General features: G+C 40.9%; 2 protein-coding genes across 2 annotated transcripts; both read right to left on the bottom strand.

Annotated features, from left to right (window-relative positions):
• Positions 1-5,838: 5,838 nt before the first annotated feature.
• LOC126029963 (olfactory receptor 2AE1-like) lies at positions 5,839-6,777 on the bottom strand. The gene has a single exon (XM_049788186.1). The coding sequence runs from the start codon at positions 6,775-6,777 to the stop codon at positions 5,839-5,841; it is 939 nt and encodes a 312-aa protein (XP_049644143.1).
• Positions 6,778-15,740: 8,963 nt separating this feature from the next.
• Positions 15,741-16,679, bottom strand: LOC126030465 (olfactory receptor 2AE1-like). The gene has a single exon (XM_049788680.1). The coding sequence runs from the start codon at positions 16,677-16,679 to the stop codon at positions 15,741-15,743; it is 939 nt and encodes a 312-aa protein (XP_049644637.1).
• Positions 16,680-18,615: the final 1,936 nt, after the last annotated feature.

The raw sequence follows: 18,615 nt of genomic DNA, 5'->3' as shown, positions 1-18,615 counted from the left end.
TTGATTTATGACTAAACTAAATATTTTGAATGTACAAATAGTATGATTAACTGTGACATTTTTGTGTGTCATTTTAAAGGGCTAATAAATGTTATTAAATATTAAAAAAAGAAGTGATCTCTGAGTACAACGCCAGAAATAAGCCTTGAACACTCTCAGTTGTGCCCCTCAACAAAATTAAAGTAAAATTAAAAAAAGAAAAAGGAAAAAGAAAATTCAAACCTAGCAAAACAAAGGTTGTTCTAGGAGTAAAATAAATTTAGGTATAACAATACAAAAGTCATTAGCAACATTCATATTAAAGAATTTAAAAGGGGCTGGAGAGATAGCATGGACTTAAGGCATTTGCCTTGCATGCAGAAGGTTGGTGGTTCGAATTCCGGCTTTCTGTACAAACCCCAAGTCTGCCAGGAGCGGTTTCTGAGCATAGAGCCAGGAGTAACCCCTGAGCACTGCTGGGTGTGACCCAAACAAAAAAAAATCAAAAAAGTGATGATAAAAAGCCAACTAAAATTAGTTTGGGACAGACAATCTAAGGAAAGTATCTATTGAAAGAATATCAATTTTCACAAGAGCAAAGATGATTGTGTTTTATGTCAGAGAAGATTGTCAGATGCCAAGCTCCTGATTTAGCTACAGATTGAGAGTAAGCACTCAGAACACATTTCTAGTATAGTAAGAATACAATCATAGGGGCCGGAGAGATATCATGGAGGTAAGGTGTTTGCCTTTCATGAAGAAGGACATTGGTTCAAATCCTGGCATCCCATATAGTCCCCCGAGCTTGCCAGGAGCAATTTCTTTTTTTTTTTAATATATTTTTTATTTAAGTAGCATGATCATAGTTGGGTTACAGTCATTACCAGAACACCCCCCTTCACCAGTGTAACATTACTCCCTCCCCCCTTCCCATCCCCTACCTGTATTCGAGACATTCATTCTACTATATTTATTTGTTTTGAAGTTCAGTTAGTTGTATTTTTTTTCCTTAAAGGATAAGAGTAAAAAAATATAGTAAAGGTGTGGTAGTGGCAATCGCCATTGTTTGCATAGGTCCAGAAAAATGGGAAAATGGAAAAAAATCCTTGACCTGATTACAAAAAGGCCTCATCCCAGAAGTTTTTGGCATAAGACCGACTCTGGGTTCCAAGCATACCAGTCCATCCAACTTGAGTCATTCTCAAGGTCCCGGTGAAACTTTTTTACACTTTAGCTATTGTTGGTATTAGATTCTTATATTTAAAGACTCTAGATTCTGTGCATTTCTTTCATCTATGTCAGGCTGATGTGGAGCATCCTCTAGTTTCAGCATACCATTAAATGCGGAGCAATCTGCCCTGCATGCAGACTGTTGCTGAGTCGTCTGGGTGTTGGGAGCACTCTTTGGAGTAAGCCAATGCTAAAGCAGTGGTAGGTCTTCCCTCCTAGAGGCTTGGATCCTGGTAATGTTATAGACAATTGTGGTTGTTTCCATAGATGGTATCCATTGTTCAGGTGTGTGTGGGCGATGCCCATTCTTCTGAGGCCTAAGCCAAATCATTATGCCAATGTTTAGGGTAAAAGGCCTAATTACATTACCAAATATGTGTTCCCATCTCTATTAGATAAGAACTTGTGGGGCCGGGAAGGTGGCGCTAGAGGTAAGGTGTCTGCCTTGCAAGCGCTAGCATAGGACGGACCGTGATTCTATCCCCCGGCGTCCCATATGGTCCCCCCAAGCCAGGGGCAATTTCTGAGCGCATAGCCAGGAGTAACCCCTGAGCATCAAACGGGTGTGGCCCCCCAAAAAAATATTAAAAAAATAGATAAGAACTTGTTTGCATATGTATTATTTTCCAATTTTAATGGGCCTATGTAAAAGAGAAGCAATGCCACACATATTGTTGGTGCATCTGGGGGCCAACGAATCAAGTCCAACATTTCCCGTAACTTGGTTCAAACATGAAATCTATACAGAGGTATTCTTCTACCAGTATTGCTTATAAAACGGATCTCAAAGGGGGGAAATCAAACAATCAAATAACAAATCCAGTGGGCAAAATTGTCACTATATGAGGATGTTCGAAAAGAGTTATAGATGTTAAGGGAATACATCTGAGATATACAAAGGAGAAACATGTGTCCCTTTTGTGTTTTAGAAATAGTCAAGAGGGAGGGGAATATTTCTGAGACACCACTTTGGTCTGTGATTTGGACAAGCGAAGAGAACATGGAGTCATGTCCTCCCCTTGTTGCCTGCTGAAGCTTCTGACTCCCCGAGAGGCCTTTGCTTCCTAATTGCTGGAAGTTGAAAGTTCACCAGTCCCCTCCCAGCCCCTTGCAGGAGCAATGAGTCCTGGGGTCTATTTTAAATTGCACCTCACTGGAATCTACTTGCTGGGACCCTGAGCAGGTGTCCAGAAATAACCCTAGGGACAGGGAGGAAGGAGAGAGAAAGCTGTGGGGGGCAGCCGAGGCTGCATCTTCACCTTATCTTGGCCAAAAAGCCTACAGCATGAAACCTTGCCATGACGCATTGCTGAAACTTCAGACTCCACCCAAAAAATTACTGTGAAAGATATGTAATCCACCTTGGCCAAAACAAAAATCATTAGTACAGAAAAATGGTTAAATGTGGGGTAACAAGAGATGGGAGTGAGGGAGTAAAGGAATAAAACGAGCTCCTAAATGGCATTCAGATAATGACAAGCAATGAAACACAATGATATCCATATATTTGTCATAATGTTTCGTGCGGGGGGGTGCTAGCCCAGCGTGGTTTCACAATGCACAGGTTTAATAAGGAAACTTCCCTGGTAAGTCCTATTGACAGAACCTATTGTGATGCTATTCCTCCCAGCTCCCAGGAAGGAAGGAGATCCTTCCCGAGCTAGAAGGCCGGAAAGTCAGAGCCCCCAACCCCAGACCCTCCCTTTGGAGCTGGGAGGGAAATGGGGAAAGCCTAGGAAAACCAATAAACTCCTCCAAGGGACCCAACTCGCTGGCTTGCCCAGCCATGTGGCCAGGAAAAGCCCTGGAGCACCGGAGGAAGGAGGTAGAGGGGTGCTGGGGTGACCCATGTCCCGCACCCCTTCCTAGGCCCAGTTAGAGAGGCCTTTGGCATGGCAGAGGGCTGCCAAACGCCATGCTGGCTGAACCTCCCGGCTCCCAGGAAGGAAGGAGAATCCTTCTCGAGCTTAAAGGCCGGAAGGTCAGAGCCCCCACCCCCAGACCCTTCCTTTGGAGCCGGGAGGGAAATGGGGAAAGCCTAGAAAAACCAATAAACTCCTCCAAGGGACCCACCTCGCTGGCTTGCCCAGCCATGTGGCCAGGAAAAGTGCCAGGAGTGATTTCTAAGCATTGAGCCAGGAGTAATCCCTGAGCACTGCCAGATGTGACCCAAAAACAAACAAAAAAAAAAAGAATACATTATAATTATATTTATTACCCTGCACATAATAAAATATATTATTTCATTTCATGTGAATGCTTCTATGCTTGAATTAAAAACTCTAAGGTCTAGAGGCCTAAGAAATAGTACAGTGGGTAGGGCATTTGCCTTGCATTAATTTTTATATCAGCATCCCATATGGTCCCCTGAGCTCACCAGGAGTAATTCCTGAGTGCAAAGAGAGAAGTCACCCCCTGAGTACCACAGGATGTAGAGAAAAAAATAATTCTAGATATAAACATATATTCATCCATTCAAGTTTTCAAAACACCCTGTTACTATGCTTTATTTTCTGTGCTTAGATAATAACCAGAACATAGAACTTGTGAGGGTACACCCAAAGATATACAGGACTTACTCCTGGATCAGGGATCATTCCTGGAGGTCCACAAGAACCACCTGGGGTGCTGAGGTTGACCAAGTATAAGGCAAACACTCTTCTGTAGTATCACTCCTATACCACCATACCATTTTGCCAGAGACCAGACCCTAATATGGAATCCAGCAGGACAAGCCAGTCTTGTGTGGCCTGATACGTAACCTAAGGCATTGGCTATTGCCCAAGCCCCAGAGCCCAAAGAAATACCACAGTGTCCTATCTGTCAAACATTCCAGGAAACTTGTGACATCTTTGAAGCTTCACTAGCCTTGAGTTGAGAGTAAAACTGTTCCTGTGTTTTTGATATAAAGATAACATGTAAAGATTAACCACAAGATACTCTCTTTAAAGTTGTCTGTAATGCAAGCTGTTCCATCCTGCCTTCTCTCCACCCCCTGTAAAATCGTGCTTAAAAGAAGCCTGTGTAGCTCAATAAAGTCGGAACCTTGACAAGCTTCCATGCTTGGTTCCCTTCTCCCCCCCCCCCATTCTCTTCCAGGCTGGATCCCCTCTGCGCCCACAAATAACTGAGTCCCACAGGTCGGGACACCATTTTAATAATCTGTGAATATTATCTGGTGACTTGTTTTATCTAATTTTGTTACAGCAGATTATAACCAGCAGCTCAAACCTTCTTTTCTTCTATCCATGCTGTTCAGCTCTTGTCCTTCTCTTCCCTATTTGCCTTCTTTCTTCTCTTCCAGATTTTTATTTATTTTTGGGTCACACCTGGCAGTACTCAGGGGTTACTCCTGGCTCTGTGCTCAGAAATCACTCCCGGCAGGCTCAGGGGACCATATGGGACGCTGGGATTCAAACAACCGACCTTCTGCATTCAAGGCAAACGCCTTTACCTCCATGCTATCTCTCCAGCCCCTCTACCAGATTTTTCTCCACAATGACCTGAATTTGTATCTATTATTTCCATTCCTTCTGTTTTTGCTATTAGATTAGTTAAGCCTTGGTCATCTGATTAAAGACCTTTTATCCTATGAAAGATCATAGACTAGTATATGCAAATAAGAGGACGGAGTTATGGTGGGATGACCAATCAGATCACATGTGCCCTTACAAGGATTTGTAAGATGCTCTTATTCAAATAAGGCTTCTAATATTATGACCAATCAGATGCCATATGCCCTTATAAGGGTGGGTATGTAAAACAATTTATCAATGTTGAAGACACTCCCTCCACTTGCATAACCCTCTATTTCTCCTCATTTCTACTAAACTATTATGTTAACAAAGGCAAAATTAAAAGCATTATTATATCTTTATTTTCCTGTCTTTTACAGTGCATCACTGCCTTCATATGTCTTCTTTCAAATATATTTTGAGTCTTCTGACTTAAGTCTCTGAGACTAACTGAAATATACCTTTTCCACAAAGAACCCAGATACTGAATTTTATCCTTGATGTGGTGCCATTTGAAGGTGATAGCTTCCAATGATGAGGTCATGAAGGAGATTATGTCCTTTAAATGACCCATGAAAGAATAATGATTAATGAATTAGAAAGTGGGTCCTCACTAGACAATAAATCTGTAAGAAACTTCATTGTAGAATCTGCAATCTCTAGAATTGTGTGATATATTTTCTATTTAAGCCATTCAAGGTCTAGTGTTTTTTTAACAATGCGTATAGATTATGATGGTGATTTATGATATTAGATTCCTGCCAGCAGGTTAGAGACCTGTAATTGTATGTTCATTAATTTGTTGTAATCAAATAGCATCAGGACTCTGGACCATTAAAAATTCTTACAGGTTTGGGCCCGGAGAGATAGCACAGTGGCGTTTGCCTTGCAAGCAGCCGATCCAGGACCAAAGGTGGTTGGTTCGAATCCCGGTGTCCCATATGGTCCCCCGTGCCTGTCAGGAGCTATTTCTGAGCAGACAGCCAGGAGTAACCCCTGAGCACCGCTGGGTGTGGCCCAAAAACCAAAAAAAAAAAAATCTTACAGGTTTACCCAGATAAATTGAATGAGTTTAATACCTTATATTCTTCTAATCAAGGAAGCTACACAGCAGTCATGGAATAATAGTATCTCTCCCCAACACTTTTCTTAGGGCCTTAGCTACATCTTTATTGCGGAGAGTATAAATCAGAGGATTCAGGGTGGGAGTAATGATGCTATAGAACACAGAACCAATCTTATCTTGCAGTGGAGTGCGCTGGGACCTGGGTCTCATATAGGAGAAAATGCAGGCACCAAACCAAAGAGAAACTACAGTAAGGTGAGAGCTACAAGTGGCAAATGCATTTCTCTTACTCCCAGCAGACTGCATCTGAATGACACTATGGAGGATGAAAGCATAGGATGTAGAGACCAGGAGGATGGGAACAAGGAGAAGCAGAATGGAGCTGATGTAAACTGTCATTTCATAAACAGTGATATCTTCACAGACCAATTTCACAACAGCTGGAAACTCACAATAGAAGTGCTGAATTATACGAGACCCACAGAAAGGGAAATGCATCAAGATCACAGTGTGAATGAAGGAGTTTGTGGATGCGCTCAACCATGACATGACAGCCATCGTCAGGGCCACCCTCTTGTTCATGAGAATAGCATAATGCAATGGATGGCAGATGGCAACATAACGGTCATAGGACATGAGAGTCAACAGAATACACTCAGCTCCTCCCACTGACAAGTAGAGGAAGTGCTGGGTAGCACAACCCACAAAGGAGATGGACTTCCTGCCTGTGAGGTAGTTGGTAGCCATCTTAGGGATGGTCGAAGTCACATGCATCAGATCCATGAGGGAGAGTTGACTGAGCAGGAAGTACATGGGAGTGTGGAGCCGTGGGTCAGCACAAATGAGGAGGATAGTGAGGGAATTGCCACTCACAGAAACAAGGTAGACCACCATGGTCAAGGAGAAAAGAAAGACATGAGTTAAGGAGTCATCAAAGAGCCCTTCCAAGATAAAGTCGGCCAATGAGGACTGATTGCTCTGCCTCATTGCCCCTCCTTAGTCCCTGTGGGAACAGAAAGTAAAGATAAATGAATCTTAGAAATATGGTACTCAGCATATATTAATTAAGAAAAGGTTCTTTGGGAACCTTTTGTATGTAAGGTGTTTGCCTTTCATGCAGAAGGACAGTAGTTCAAATCCCGGCATCCCATATGGTCCCCCGTGCCTGCCAGGGGCGATTTCTGAGTATAGATCTAGGAGTAACTCCTGAGCACTGCCGGGTGTGACCAAAAAAAAAAAAAAAAAAGGTTCTTTGACTTTAAAATAAAATGTTGTGGGCTGTAGCAATAGCATAGAAAATAGACTGTTTGTGTGGCTCAAAGTCAATGTGGGCTTTCCAGCACCCTAATATGATTCCTAAATCACACTAAGAATGAAAATTAAACTAGAACAAGGAGTAAACCCTGAGCACTGCAGGATGTAGCACAAACTCAGTAATATTTTTCTATTTGATAACTGTTAATTAAAATACTTTATTTTGGGGGGGTTTTGGGTTGTTTTTTTTTTTTTTTTTTTTTTTGGTTTTTGGGTCACACCTGGCAGTACTCAGGGGTTACTCCTAGCTCTATGCTCAGAAGTCACTCCTGGCAGGCTCAGGGGACCATATCGGATGCCGGAATTCGAACCACTGACCTTCTGCATGAGAGGCAAACGCCTTACCTCCATGCTATGTCTCCGGCCCCAAAATACTTTATTTTTAAGGGAGCAAGCTAAAAATGCCCCTTCACAATAATGCTAACGCTGATTGTCAGAGTACTTTAACTCCTAAAGTATTTCAAACAAAAATGAATTATACACACATATATATGTTGGTTTTCACATGAATAATACATATTTTGCATTCACATTGATTAATACTTATACAGCTATTCATATTTCTTTCATGTACCCTTAATATGTATATACATGATCATTCTGTTTTGTTAACATATCTGACAGGAATTAATCAAAAACAAACCTCTATAATTTATACATACATATACACTTGATGAAATGTTAGATAAACTTAGCATTAACAATTTTGATACCAGCGAGAAATTCTGTCATCTTTCAGTCTTTGATTTTTTTGCAGTCATAAATAAAACCTTATTTATTATTAATAATAATAAAGTATTTGTTTGTTTATTTTTGTTTATTATTAAGTATTGTTAATTATTATTAAGAAACCTTTGATGGTAGAACTTGTCACAGGCAGGCATAGTGATGAATGGTGGATAGCTACAAAGTCCATGAGATCGACGGCAGAGAGAGCCCAGGCCAGGAGCTGGGCACATACAAGAAAGATTGGGATACATTTCAGCTCTTCATATTTCTAGAACTGACTGAAGTGGGCACAGGTAACTGCAGAATCCCATCCTCTCTGAAGGAGCTAAAAATGCACATAACTGACTGGAAAACCACAGCAGCTAAAGTCGATGAGACAGTGGGATGAGGCAGCAGCAGGTCACAAAAACCTGTGACCTCTGTGCACTCTGCACTCTGAGTCTCTCTAGTACATCCTGTCACACATGAACCAGAAACATTCTTTTTTTTTGGGGGGGGGGTCACACCGGCAGTGCTCAGGGGTTACTCCTGGCTGTCTGCTCAAAAATAGCTCCTGGCAGGCACGGGGGACCATATGGGACACCGGGATTTGAACCAACCACCTTTGGTCCTGGATCGGCTGCTTGCAAGGCAAACGCCACTGTGCTATCTCTCCGGGCCCAAACCAGAAACATTCTAACATGAGCACTGGAAATGTCCTTGTTCATCCTGATCACTGCAGCATACTACACAGTCCCCAGAGTCTGTTCATGTTATTACACACACACACACACACACACACACACACACACACACACACACACACACACCTTTTTTCTTAAGCCATGCTTCATCTCAATCTATCTCTGAGAAGTTTTCTTTTTGCCTAAGACAAAAAATAAATAATCCTATCTAGAGGCTTTATTGATAGCAGAGAAAGAGTGTTTGCCCTGCACATAGTTGCCATGGTTTCAATCCATGACACCCCCATAGAATTCCTGAATCTGCCTGGAGTGATTGATCCTTGAGCACAGAGCCAGGAACTTGCCCTAAGCACTTTGAGGTGTGGCCCTTCCTCACAGAAAGAAAAGAAGAAAAAAAAGAAAAAGAAAAGGAAGGAAAGAAGGAAGGAAGGTAGAAAGGAAGGAAGAAAGGAAGGAAGGAAGCAAGGAAGAAAGCAAGGAAAAGTAAATAACCATCTCATCTAAAACCACAAATGTGCTAAGATCTTCCTAGAAGAAAACAGAAATTCCTATTATTATGAGGGTGACACTTATTCTGAGTCTATATCCCTTTTCCTATCCTATCATTAAATACTTAGGTAAGTGCCACACACATATAAACAAAATGGTCTCAGGAAAAGCTACAGGTGTTTTATTGTATGTGAGAAAACTGTGTCATGTTAGGCTGGAAGAATAACTCATTACTGTCTTCATTTGGAGGCAAAGAGAAAGGTGAGGGCTCCCCAGACTCATCATTACCTCATCCCACTTAAGACTCAGGAAACAAACAGGAAAGTGTCCTGTGCAGTCAGACCTGAAAGTTGCCAAAGCACGGATCATGCTGATAAAACTAGAATTATAGCAATTGTCCAGCCAAATGTTTGGATTAATTCTTACCAAAATACATATCAGAAAGAGCACGAAGCCCAAAAATATCAAAATAATAATCTGAGGGGCTGGAAAGGTGGCACTAGAGGTAAGGTGTCTACCTTGCATGTTCTAGCCAAGAAAGGACCGTGGTTCAATCCTCCAGCGTCCCATATGGTCCCCCCAAGCCAGGGGCGATTTCTGAGTGCTTAGCCAGGAGTAACCCCTGAGCATCAAACGAGTGTGGCAAAAAAAAAATTATAATCTGAATGAATCACCAAAATATTGGTGCTATCCCTTATAAGTTCCAGGGATCAGAAACTCCATTCTCTATACAACCCCACACATCACCTCTATCCTGTTAAAAAAAAATCCACTTGGGCTTGAGATAGCACAGCAGCGTTTGCCTTGCAAGCAGCCAATCAAGGACCAAAGGTGGTTGGTTCGAATCCCGGTGTCCCATATGATCCCCCGTGCCTGCCAGGAGCTATTTCTGAGCAGACAGCCAGGAGTCACCCCTGAGCAATGCCGGGTGTGGCCCAAAAACCAAAAACCAAAAACCAAAAAAAAAAAAAAAAAAAAAAAAAAAAAGAATCCATCTATGTCCCATTTGTAAGGATCATATATTTCCCATTCTCTTTCTCTGCTGTGCCCCCTTCTCGCCATCACAAATATTTTATCATCATCTTATCCTCCAGGAGCCTTTCTTCCTCCCAAGACAAAGTTTCTCTTACTCTCACATTCTGCTTTGTAATTCCCTCCCAAAAGTGGCTTTCACCACCACCACCACCACCCCCTTTCTCCAAAACTTCTCTCCTAGATTGGTCCAATACCACCCTCGAGTAAGAGATGAGAAAATAAGTTGATAATCCCATACAACACACTAGTTTTTAAGGGGACCTGGATATTCACAACCCAAACTTACCTTACCTGGGCTTTCTGTAGAGACTGGGGAGAGAACAAGTATAAAATTGCAATGGAGGAGACAGGATAAGTCCACTCTACTGAGTTCAATGACTCACATATTGGCTATTGGTCATCCAAAGAAGCCTTTTCTGAGAAACTCATGAGAGTCCTTCTTCATCCCTAGAAATTTCTGTTTACTGGGAGACTTGAGAAGGGAATTGTCTTCACAGGTACTGTTTACACTGATTGCCCAGAGCACCAGCAGCAGCAACAACACTGCACATGAAATTGTGTGTGATGCTTTTACAATCTGCTCTGAATTTTGACCTCCACCAGGACCCAGCAGGACAAATTACCACAGCAGGACAGGATCCTTAATGTTTCTTAGTAGTGACTTAGAGTCATGCATCTACTTCCTCAAACAACACCTCTTTATCCCAACAGGACTGGCAGATCTTGGGCAATGAGAATTTCTATTAACTTTATCTCTTAAGGGCTACATTTAACACCAGTTTAGTCATCAATGAGAATGGTCAAAAGAAAACCTGTTCTGGATTTCCTGATTAGGCAATTATTCATGACATTTTTTCCTGAGATTTACCACCACCATTCTAACTTACTAAAACTAGAATTCGATGAGTTACTAGCGTTTTCTGTTTCTTCCTGGTAACAAGGATATTTTCTCAGAGAAAAAAAAATCACAGATTTGGTGTGACATGAGCTAATCATGAAAGAAGAGAAGCAGCATGTGTGAGATATGAAACATCCCCTCACCCATAGGAACGATGATGTCAACTTAGGCAAACTGAGGCATCAGGGATTTCAACCCAGGGGACACATTTTGAGTCTCTGCCGGAGACCAGGACTCAAGGTACCAATTAGACTTGCAGAGACCTTGAGAGATGCAACCCCAAAAGGCTTCACTTGGAGTTTCTATTATTTCATTGGGGGTTTGTTTTAGAAATCAGGAGACTGTAATATTATGAGGTGCATGACCCTGAAAATAACAAGAAGGGGCCGGGTGGTGGCGCTAGAGGTAAGGTGCCTGCCTTGCCTGCGCTAGCCTTGGACGGACTGCGGTTCGATTCCCTGGCGACCCATATGGTCCCCCAAGCCAGGAGCAACTTCTGAGCGCATAGCCAGGAGTAACCCCTGAGCGTTACTGGGTGTGGCCCAAAAAAAAACAAAAAAAAAAAAAAAAGAAAGAAAGAAAATAACAAGGAAATCTCTTCTCCAAGGAACCATTAGCCATAAACAGATATAGTTCTTTAAATCCATGACTATATTTTTTACTTGGAACCTAACTTATCTAACCCCCATTGCCCAATTTCTTTGAGAAGACAGTCTGAGAAAGACTGTCTGACCTTTTATGGCACTGACTCCTTATTGCATTCCCCAGGTGCAGAACATAGAAAACAGATCAGATGATCCAAAGGCAACAGAAACTAAGAACTAGCCTCAGTAGGAAACTTGCTGCAGTGGGGTCTGGGGGACCACAGGTACAGAAATGATGGAAGCAGACATATTAGTGAAGAGTGTGTTGCTGTGATATGGCTCCGTTTCTCTGACTTCTGTTTTTTTTCAGCAATATTTAATTCTTTTCCAATTTGACATCATTTTCTGCTATGGTTACATTTATTCCTTAAAATGTCATTTTCAGGGGCCAAAAGATAGCACAGCGTTAGGGCATTTGCCTTGCAAGCGGCCCACCCAGGACTAATGGTGGCTCAAATCCCAGCATCCCATATATGGTTCGATGGGCCTGCCAAGGGTGATTTCTGAGCAGAGATCTAGGAGTGACCTTTGAGTGCTGCCAGGTGTGGCAAAAAAAAAAAAAAAGATGTAATTTATTTTGATCCTAAATGGAGTTGTTTTCCTGATTTTATTTCTTATAATTCTTTACTAACATAGAAATATAGCTGACACTTGATATTATTATTACATTTAGTATATTTATTTTTTACTAGAATATCTTATGTGATCTGTCAATCACAATTTTCCTCTGCTTTGAATAAATTATACTTTTTTCTTGCATAATAGCCATGGTGAGGGCTTCCTGTATTGCACTGAATCAAAATAGTGAAAGTGGACACTCTTATTACATTCCAGATGCAAGGGAATTTTTCTCTCTTATTTTTGCCTCTCATTTTTGGGGGTTCACACCCAGTGGAATCTAGGGGTTATTCCTGGCCCTGCAGTCAGAAATCACTCCTGGGGGGCTAGAGCAGTGACACAAGCAGTAGGGCGTCTGCCTTGCAACCACTGACCTATATGGTTCCCAAAGCCAGGAGCAATTTCTGAGCACATAGCCAGGAGTAAATCCTGAGCATCACCAGTTGTGGCCCAAAAACCAAAAAGAAAAAATCACTCCTGGAAGTCTCGAGGGATGATATGGGATGCTGGGGATCAAATCCATGTCCATCCCAAGTTGTCCACTTGCAAGGCAAATACACTGCCACTGTGCTATTGCTCCAGCTCATTTGCCTCTTTTCTTATTCCTGCAGTATTCCTGCTTTCAGCCTGTTTACTTGCTGGTTCACAGAACTTGCAATCCCAGTCTCCATAGATCATCACCCCCAAATATCACTCTCTACCCATATGACATCACACAGATTTGTGGTGCCTCTGGTGTCTGGTCACTGAAGGCATGAGTCCTTGTTTCTTATAGATCCATCAGTATGGTCTGACAAAGAGCAATGATGAAAGCCCCTATTGCTGGGTGCTCCTGTAATTTTATTTATTTAGTTATTTATGTATTTATTTATTTATTTATTTGAACACAGAGCCAGACTAAGCACTGCTTTGTATGTGTCAAACTCAACATCTCCTATGGTCCCCCAAACCTACCAGGAATGATTCCTGAACTTAGAGCCAGTAGTAACCCCTGAGCACCTCCAAGTATGGCCCCCCAAAAAATAAGTTCAAATGATAATATGATGAACAAAAAATCGATGTCAGAATGTCCATTCTAGAAAGTGCTTCAAAATCAAATCAAGGACCAGAGAGATAGTATAGTGGAAGGGCACTGGACTTGCAAGCAGCCAACCAGTGTTCAGTCCCCAGAACCTCATATGGTCCTTTGAACAGCATTAGAAGTGATCTCTGATTACAAAGCCAGAAATAAACCTTGAACACTATCAGCTGTTCCCCTCAACAAAATTAAAGTAAAATTAAAACAAAGAAAAAGAAAATTCAAACCTAGCAAAACAAAGGTTGTTCTGGGAGTAAAATAAATTTAGGTATAACAATACAAAAGTCATTAACATATGACTTTAATTCATATTAAAGCATTTAAAAGGGGCTGGAGAGAGAGCATGGACTTAAGGCATTTGCCTTGCATGCAGAAGGTTGGTGGTTCGAATTCCGGCATCCCATACAAACCCCAAATCTACCAGGAGCAGTTTCTGAGCATAGAGCCATAAGTAACCCTTGAGCTGCTGGGTGTGACCCAAAAACCAAAAAAAAAAAAAATTTTTTTTTAAACATGATGATAAAAGACAACTAAAATTAGATTGGGACAGAGAATCTAAGGAAAGGATCTATTGAAAGAATATCAATTTTCACAAGAGCAAAGATGATTGTGTTTTATGTCAGAGAAGACTGACAGGTGCCAAGCTCTTGATTTAGCTACAGGTTGAGAGTAAGCACTCAGTACACATTTCTAGTCTAGTAAGAATACAATCATAATTATATTTATTATCCTGCACATAATAAAATATATAATTTCCTTCCATGTGAATGCTTCTATGTTTGAATTAAAAACTCTAAGGACTGGAGGCCCAAGAAATAGTACAGTGGCCTTGCATTAGTTTTGATACCAGCATCCCATTATGGTGCCTTGAGCTCACCAGGAGTAATTCCTGAGTGCAAAGAGAGAAGTCACCTCTGAGCACCACAGGATGTAGAGAAAAAAAAGAACTCTAAAGATATACATATATTCATCCATTTAAGTTTTCCAAACAACCCATTAATATGCTTTATTTTCTGTGCTTAGATAATAACCAGAACATACAACTTGTGGGGATACACCCAAAGATATACAGGATTTACACCTGGCTCAGGGATCATTCCTGGAGGTCCACAAGGACCACCTGGGGTGCTGAGGTTGACCAAGTATAAGGCAAACACTCTTCTGTAGTATCACTCCTATACCACCATGCCATTTTAATAATCTGTGAATATTATCTGGTGACTTGTTTTATCTAATTTTGTTACAGCAGATTATAACCAGCAGCTCAAAACCTTCTTTTCTCCTATCCATGCCATTCTGCTCTTGTCCTTCTCTTCCCTATTTGCTTTCTTTCTTCTCTTCCAGATTTTTTTTTATTTTTGGGTCACACCTGGCAGTGCTCAGGGGGTTACTCCTGGCTCTGCACTCAGAAATCACTCCCAGCAGGCTCAGGGGACCCTATGGGATGCTGGGATCAAACCACTGACCTTCTGCATGCAAGGCAAACGCCTTTACCTCCATGCTATCTCTCCAGCCCCTCTTCCAGATTTTTCTCCACAATGACCTGAATTTGTATCTATTATTTCCATTCCTTCTGTTTTTGATATCTGATTAGTTAAGCCTTAGATGGTCATCTGATTAAAGACTATGAAAGATCATAGACTAGCATATGCAAATAGGAGGATGGAGTGATAGTGGTATGACCATCAGATCACATGTGCCATGACACAGATTTCTAAGATGCTCTTATTCAAATAAGGTTTGTCGTCTGACCAATCAGATGCCATATGCCCTTATAAGAGTGGGTATGTAAAACAATTCATCAAAGCTGTAGACTCTCCCTCTACTTGCATGACCCTTTCTCCCTTCTCATTTGTACTAAACTATTATGTTAATAAAGTGCAAATTAAAAGCATTATTATATCTTTATTTTCTATCTTTTACAGTGCATCACTGCCTTCATATATCTTCTTTCAAATATATTTTGTGTCTTCTGACTTAATTTTCTGAGACTAACTGAAATATACTTTTTCCACAAAGAACACAGATATTGAATTTCTATCCTCAAGGTGGTGGCATTTGAAGGTGATAGCTTTTAAGCTGATGAGGTCATGAACGAGATTATGTCTTTTAAATGACCCATGAAAGGAATATTGATTAATGAGTTAGAAAGCGGGTCCTAGACAATAAATCTGTAAGAAACTTCATTGTAGAATCTGCAATCTCTAGAATTGTGTCATATATTTTCTATTTAAGCCATTCAAAGTCTAGTGTTGTTTTTAACAATGCATACAGATTAAGATGGTGACTTATGTTATTAGATTCCTCCAGCAGGTTAGAGACCTGTAATTGTATGTTCATTAATTTGTTGTAATCAAATAGCATCAGGACTCTGGACCATTAAAAATCCTTACAGGTTTACCCAGATAAATGGAATGAGTTTAATACCTTATACTCTTCTACTCAAGGCAGCTACTGTGCAGTCATTGAATAACAGTATCTCTTCCCAACACTTTTCTTAGGGCCTTAGCTACATCCTTATTGCGGAGAGTATAAATCAGAGGATTCAGGGTGGGAGTAATGATACTATTGAACACAGAACCAATCTTATCTTGCAGTGGAGTGCGCTGGGACCTGGGTCTCATATAGGAGAAAATGCAGGAACCAAACCACAGAGAAACTACAGTAAGGTGAGAGCTACAAGTGGCAAAAGCATTTCTCTTACTCCCAGCAGACTGCATCTGAATGACACTATGGAGGATGAAACCATAGGATGTAGAGACCAGGAGAATAGGGACAAGGAGAAGCAGAATGGTGCTGATGTAAACTGTCATCTCATAAATAGTGATGTCTTCACAGACCAATTTCACAACAGCTGGAAACTCACAATAGAAATGCTGGATTTTACGAGACCCACAGAAAGGGAAATGCATCAAGATCATAGTGTGAATGAAGGAGTTTGTAGATGCTCCCAACCATGACATGATGGCCATCATCAGGGCCACCCTCTTGTTCATGAGAATAGCATAATGCAATGGATGACAGATGGCAACATAACGGTCATAGGACATGAGAGTCAACAGAATACACTCAGCTCCTCCCACTGACAAGTAGAGAAAGTGCTGGGTAGCACAACCCACAAAGGAGATGGACTTCCTGCCTGTGAGGTAGTTGGTAGCCATCTTGGGGATGGTCGTAGTCACATGCATCAGATCCATGAGGGAGAGTTGACTGAGCAGGAAGTACATGGGAGTGTGGAGCCGTGGGTCAGCACAAATGAGGAGGATAGTGAGGGAATTGCCACTCACAGAAACAAGGTAGACCACCATGGTCAAGGAGAAAAGAAAGACATGAGTTAAGGAGTCATCAAAGAGCCCTTCCAAGATAAAGTCGGCCAATGAGGACTGATTGCTCTGCCTCATGGCCCCTCCTTAGTCCCTGTGGGAACAGAAAATAAAGATAAATGAATATTAGAAATATGGTACTCAACATATATTGTTAAAAAACAAAAGCTCCTTTGACTTTAAGATAAAATTTTGTGGGCAATAGCAATAGCATAAAAAGTAGACTGTCTGGCTCAAAGTCAATGTGGGCTTTCCAGCACCCTAATATAATTCTCTAAACCACACTAAGAACGAAAATTAATCTAGGTTAAGGAGTAAACCCTGAGCACTGCTGAATATAGCAAACTCAATTAATAATATTTCTCTATTTGATTTATTGAAATTTTTAAGGGGGCAAGTTAAAAAATTCCCCTTCACAATAATGCTAGTGTTGGATGTCAGAGTACTTAAACTCCTAAAGTATTTCAAACCAAAAAAATTATACACACATATATATGTAGGTTTTCACATAAATAGTACATAATATGCATTCACATTGATTAATACATATACAACTGTTCATATTACTTTTGTGTACTTTTTGTATGTATATACATGAGCATTCTGTTTTGTTAACATATCTGACAGGGTTTAATCAAAAACAAACCTCTATAATTTATACATGCATATACACTTGATGAAATGTTAGATAAACTTGGCATTAACAAATTTGATACCAGAGAGAAATTCTGTCATCTTTCAGTATTTGATGTTTTGCAATATCAGAAATAAACCCTTGTGTAGTCTGATGCTAGAACTTTTTGTTACAGGCAGGCACAGTGAGGAATGGTGAATAGCTACAAAGTCCAGGAGATCAAGGGCAGACTGAGCCCATGCCAGGAGCTGGGCACATACAAAAATGATTGGGATACATTTCAGCTCATCATAATTCTAGAACTGACCAAAGTGGCACATAGGTAACTGCAGAATCCTGACCTCTCTGAAAGGAGCTAAAAATGCACATTCCTGCCTGGAAAGGCACGGGAGCTGAAGCCGATCAGAGAAGGGGGAGCAACTGTACTATGAGACAGTGGGATGAGGCAGCAACAGGTCACAAAAATCTATAACTTCTGTGCACTCTGCACTCTGAGTCTCTCTAGTACATCCTGTGACACATGAACCAGAAACATTCTAACATGGACACTGGAAATGTCCTTGTTCAGCTTGCTCACGGCAATATACTACACAGTCCCCAGAGTCTGTTCATGTTATTACACACACACACACACACACACACACACACACACACACACACACACACCATCTCCTTAAGCCATACTTCATCTTAAGCTATCTATGAAAAGTCCTCCTTCTGCCTAACACACACACACACACACACACACACAAAATCCCATCTAGAAGCTGTATTGATAGCAAAGTAGGGAGAGTGTTTGCCCTGCCATGGTTTCAATCCCATAGATTGACATCCCATAAAATCCAAAGGAAGGAAGGAAGGAAGGAAGGAAGGAAGGAAGGAAGGAAGGAAGGAAGGAAGGAAGGAAGGAAGGAAGGAAGGAAGGAAGGAAGGAAGGAAGGAAGGAAGGAAGGAAGGAAGGAAGGAAGGAAGGAAGGAAGGAAGGAAGGAAGGAAGGAAGGAAGGAAGGAGAAGGAAGGAGAAAGAAAGAAAGAAATAAAGAAAGAAAAATATTGAAAAATATAGTTATATAAAGAAAGAAAGAAAGAAAGAAAGAAAGAAAGAAAGAAAGAAAGAAAGAAAGAAAGAAAGAAAGAAAGAAAGAAAGAAAGAAAGAAAGAAAGAGGGAAAGAAAGAAAGAAAGAAAGAAAGAAAGAAAGAAAGAATGAAAGGAAAGAAAGAAAGAAAGAAAGAAAGAAAGAAAGAAAGAAAGAAAGAAAGAAAGAAAGAAAGAAAGAAAGAAAGAAAGAAAGAAAGAAAGAAAGAAAGAAAGAAAGAAAGAAAGAAAGGAAAGAAAGAAAGAAAGAAAGAAAGAAAGAAAGAAAGAAAGAAAGAAAGAAA

Source organism: Suncus etruscus, chromosome 15 (genome assembly GCF_024139225.1).
Source record: "Suncus etruscus isolate mSunEtr1 chromosome 15, mSunEtr1.pri.cur, whole genome shotgun sequence".
Classification (NCBI taxonomy): Eukaryota; Metazoa; Chordata; class Mammalia; order Eulipotyphla; family Soricidae; genus Suncus; species Suncus etruscus.
This window is presented reverse-complemented; position numbering and strand designations above follow the sequence as displayed.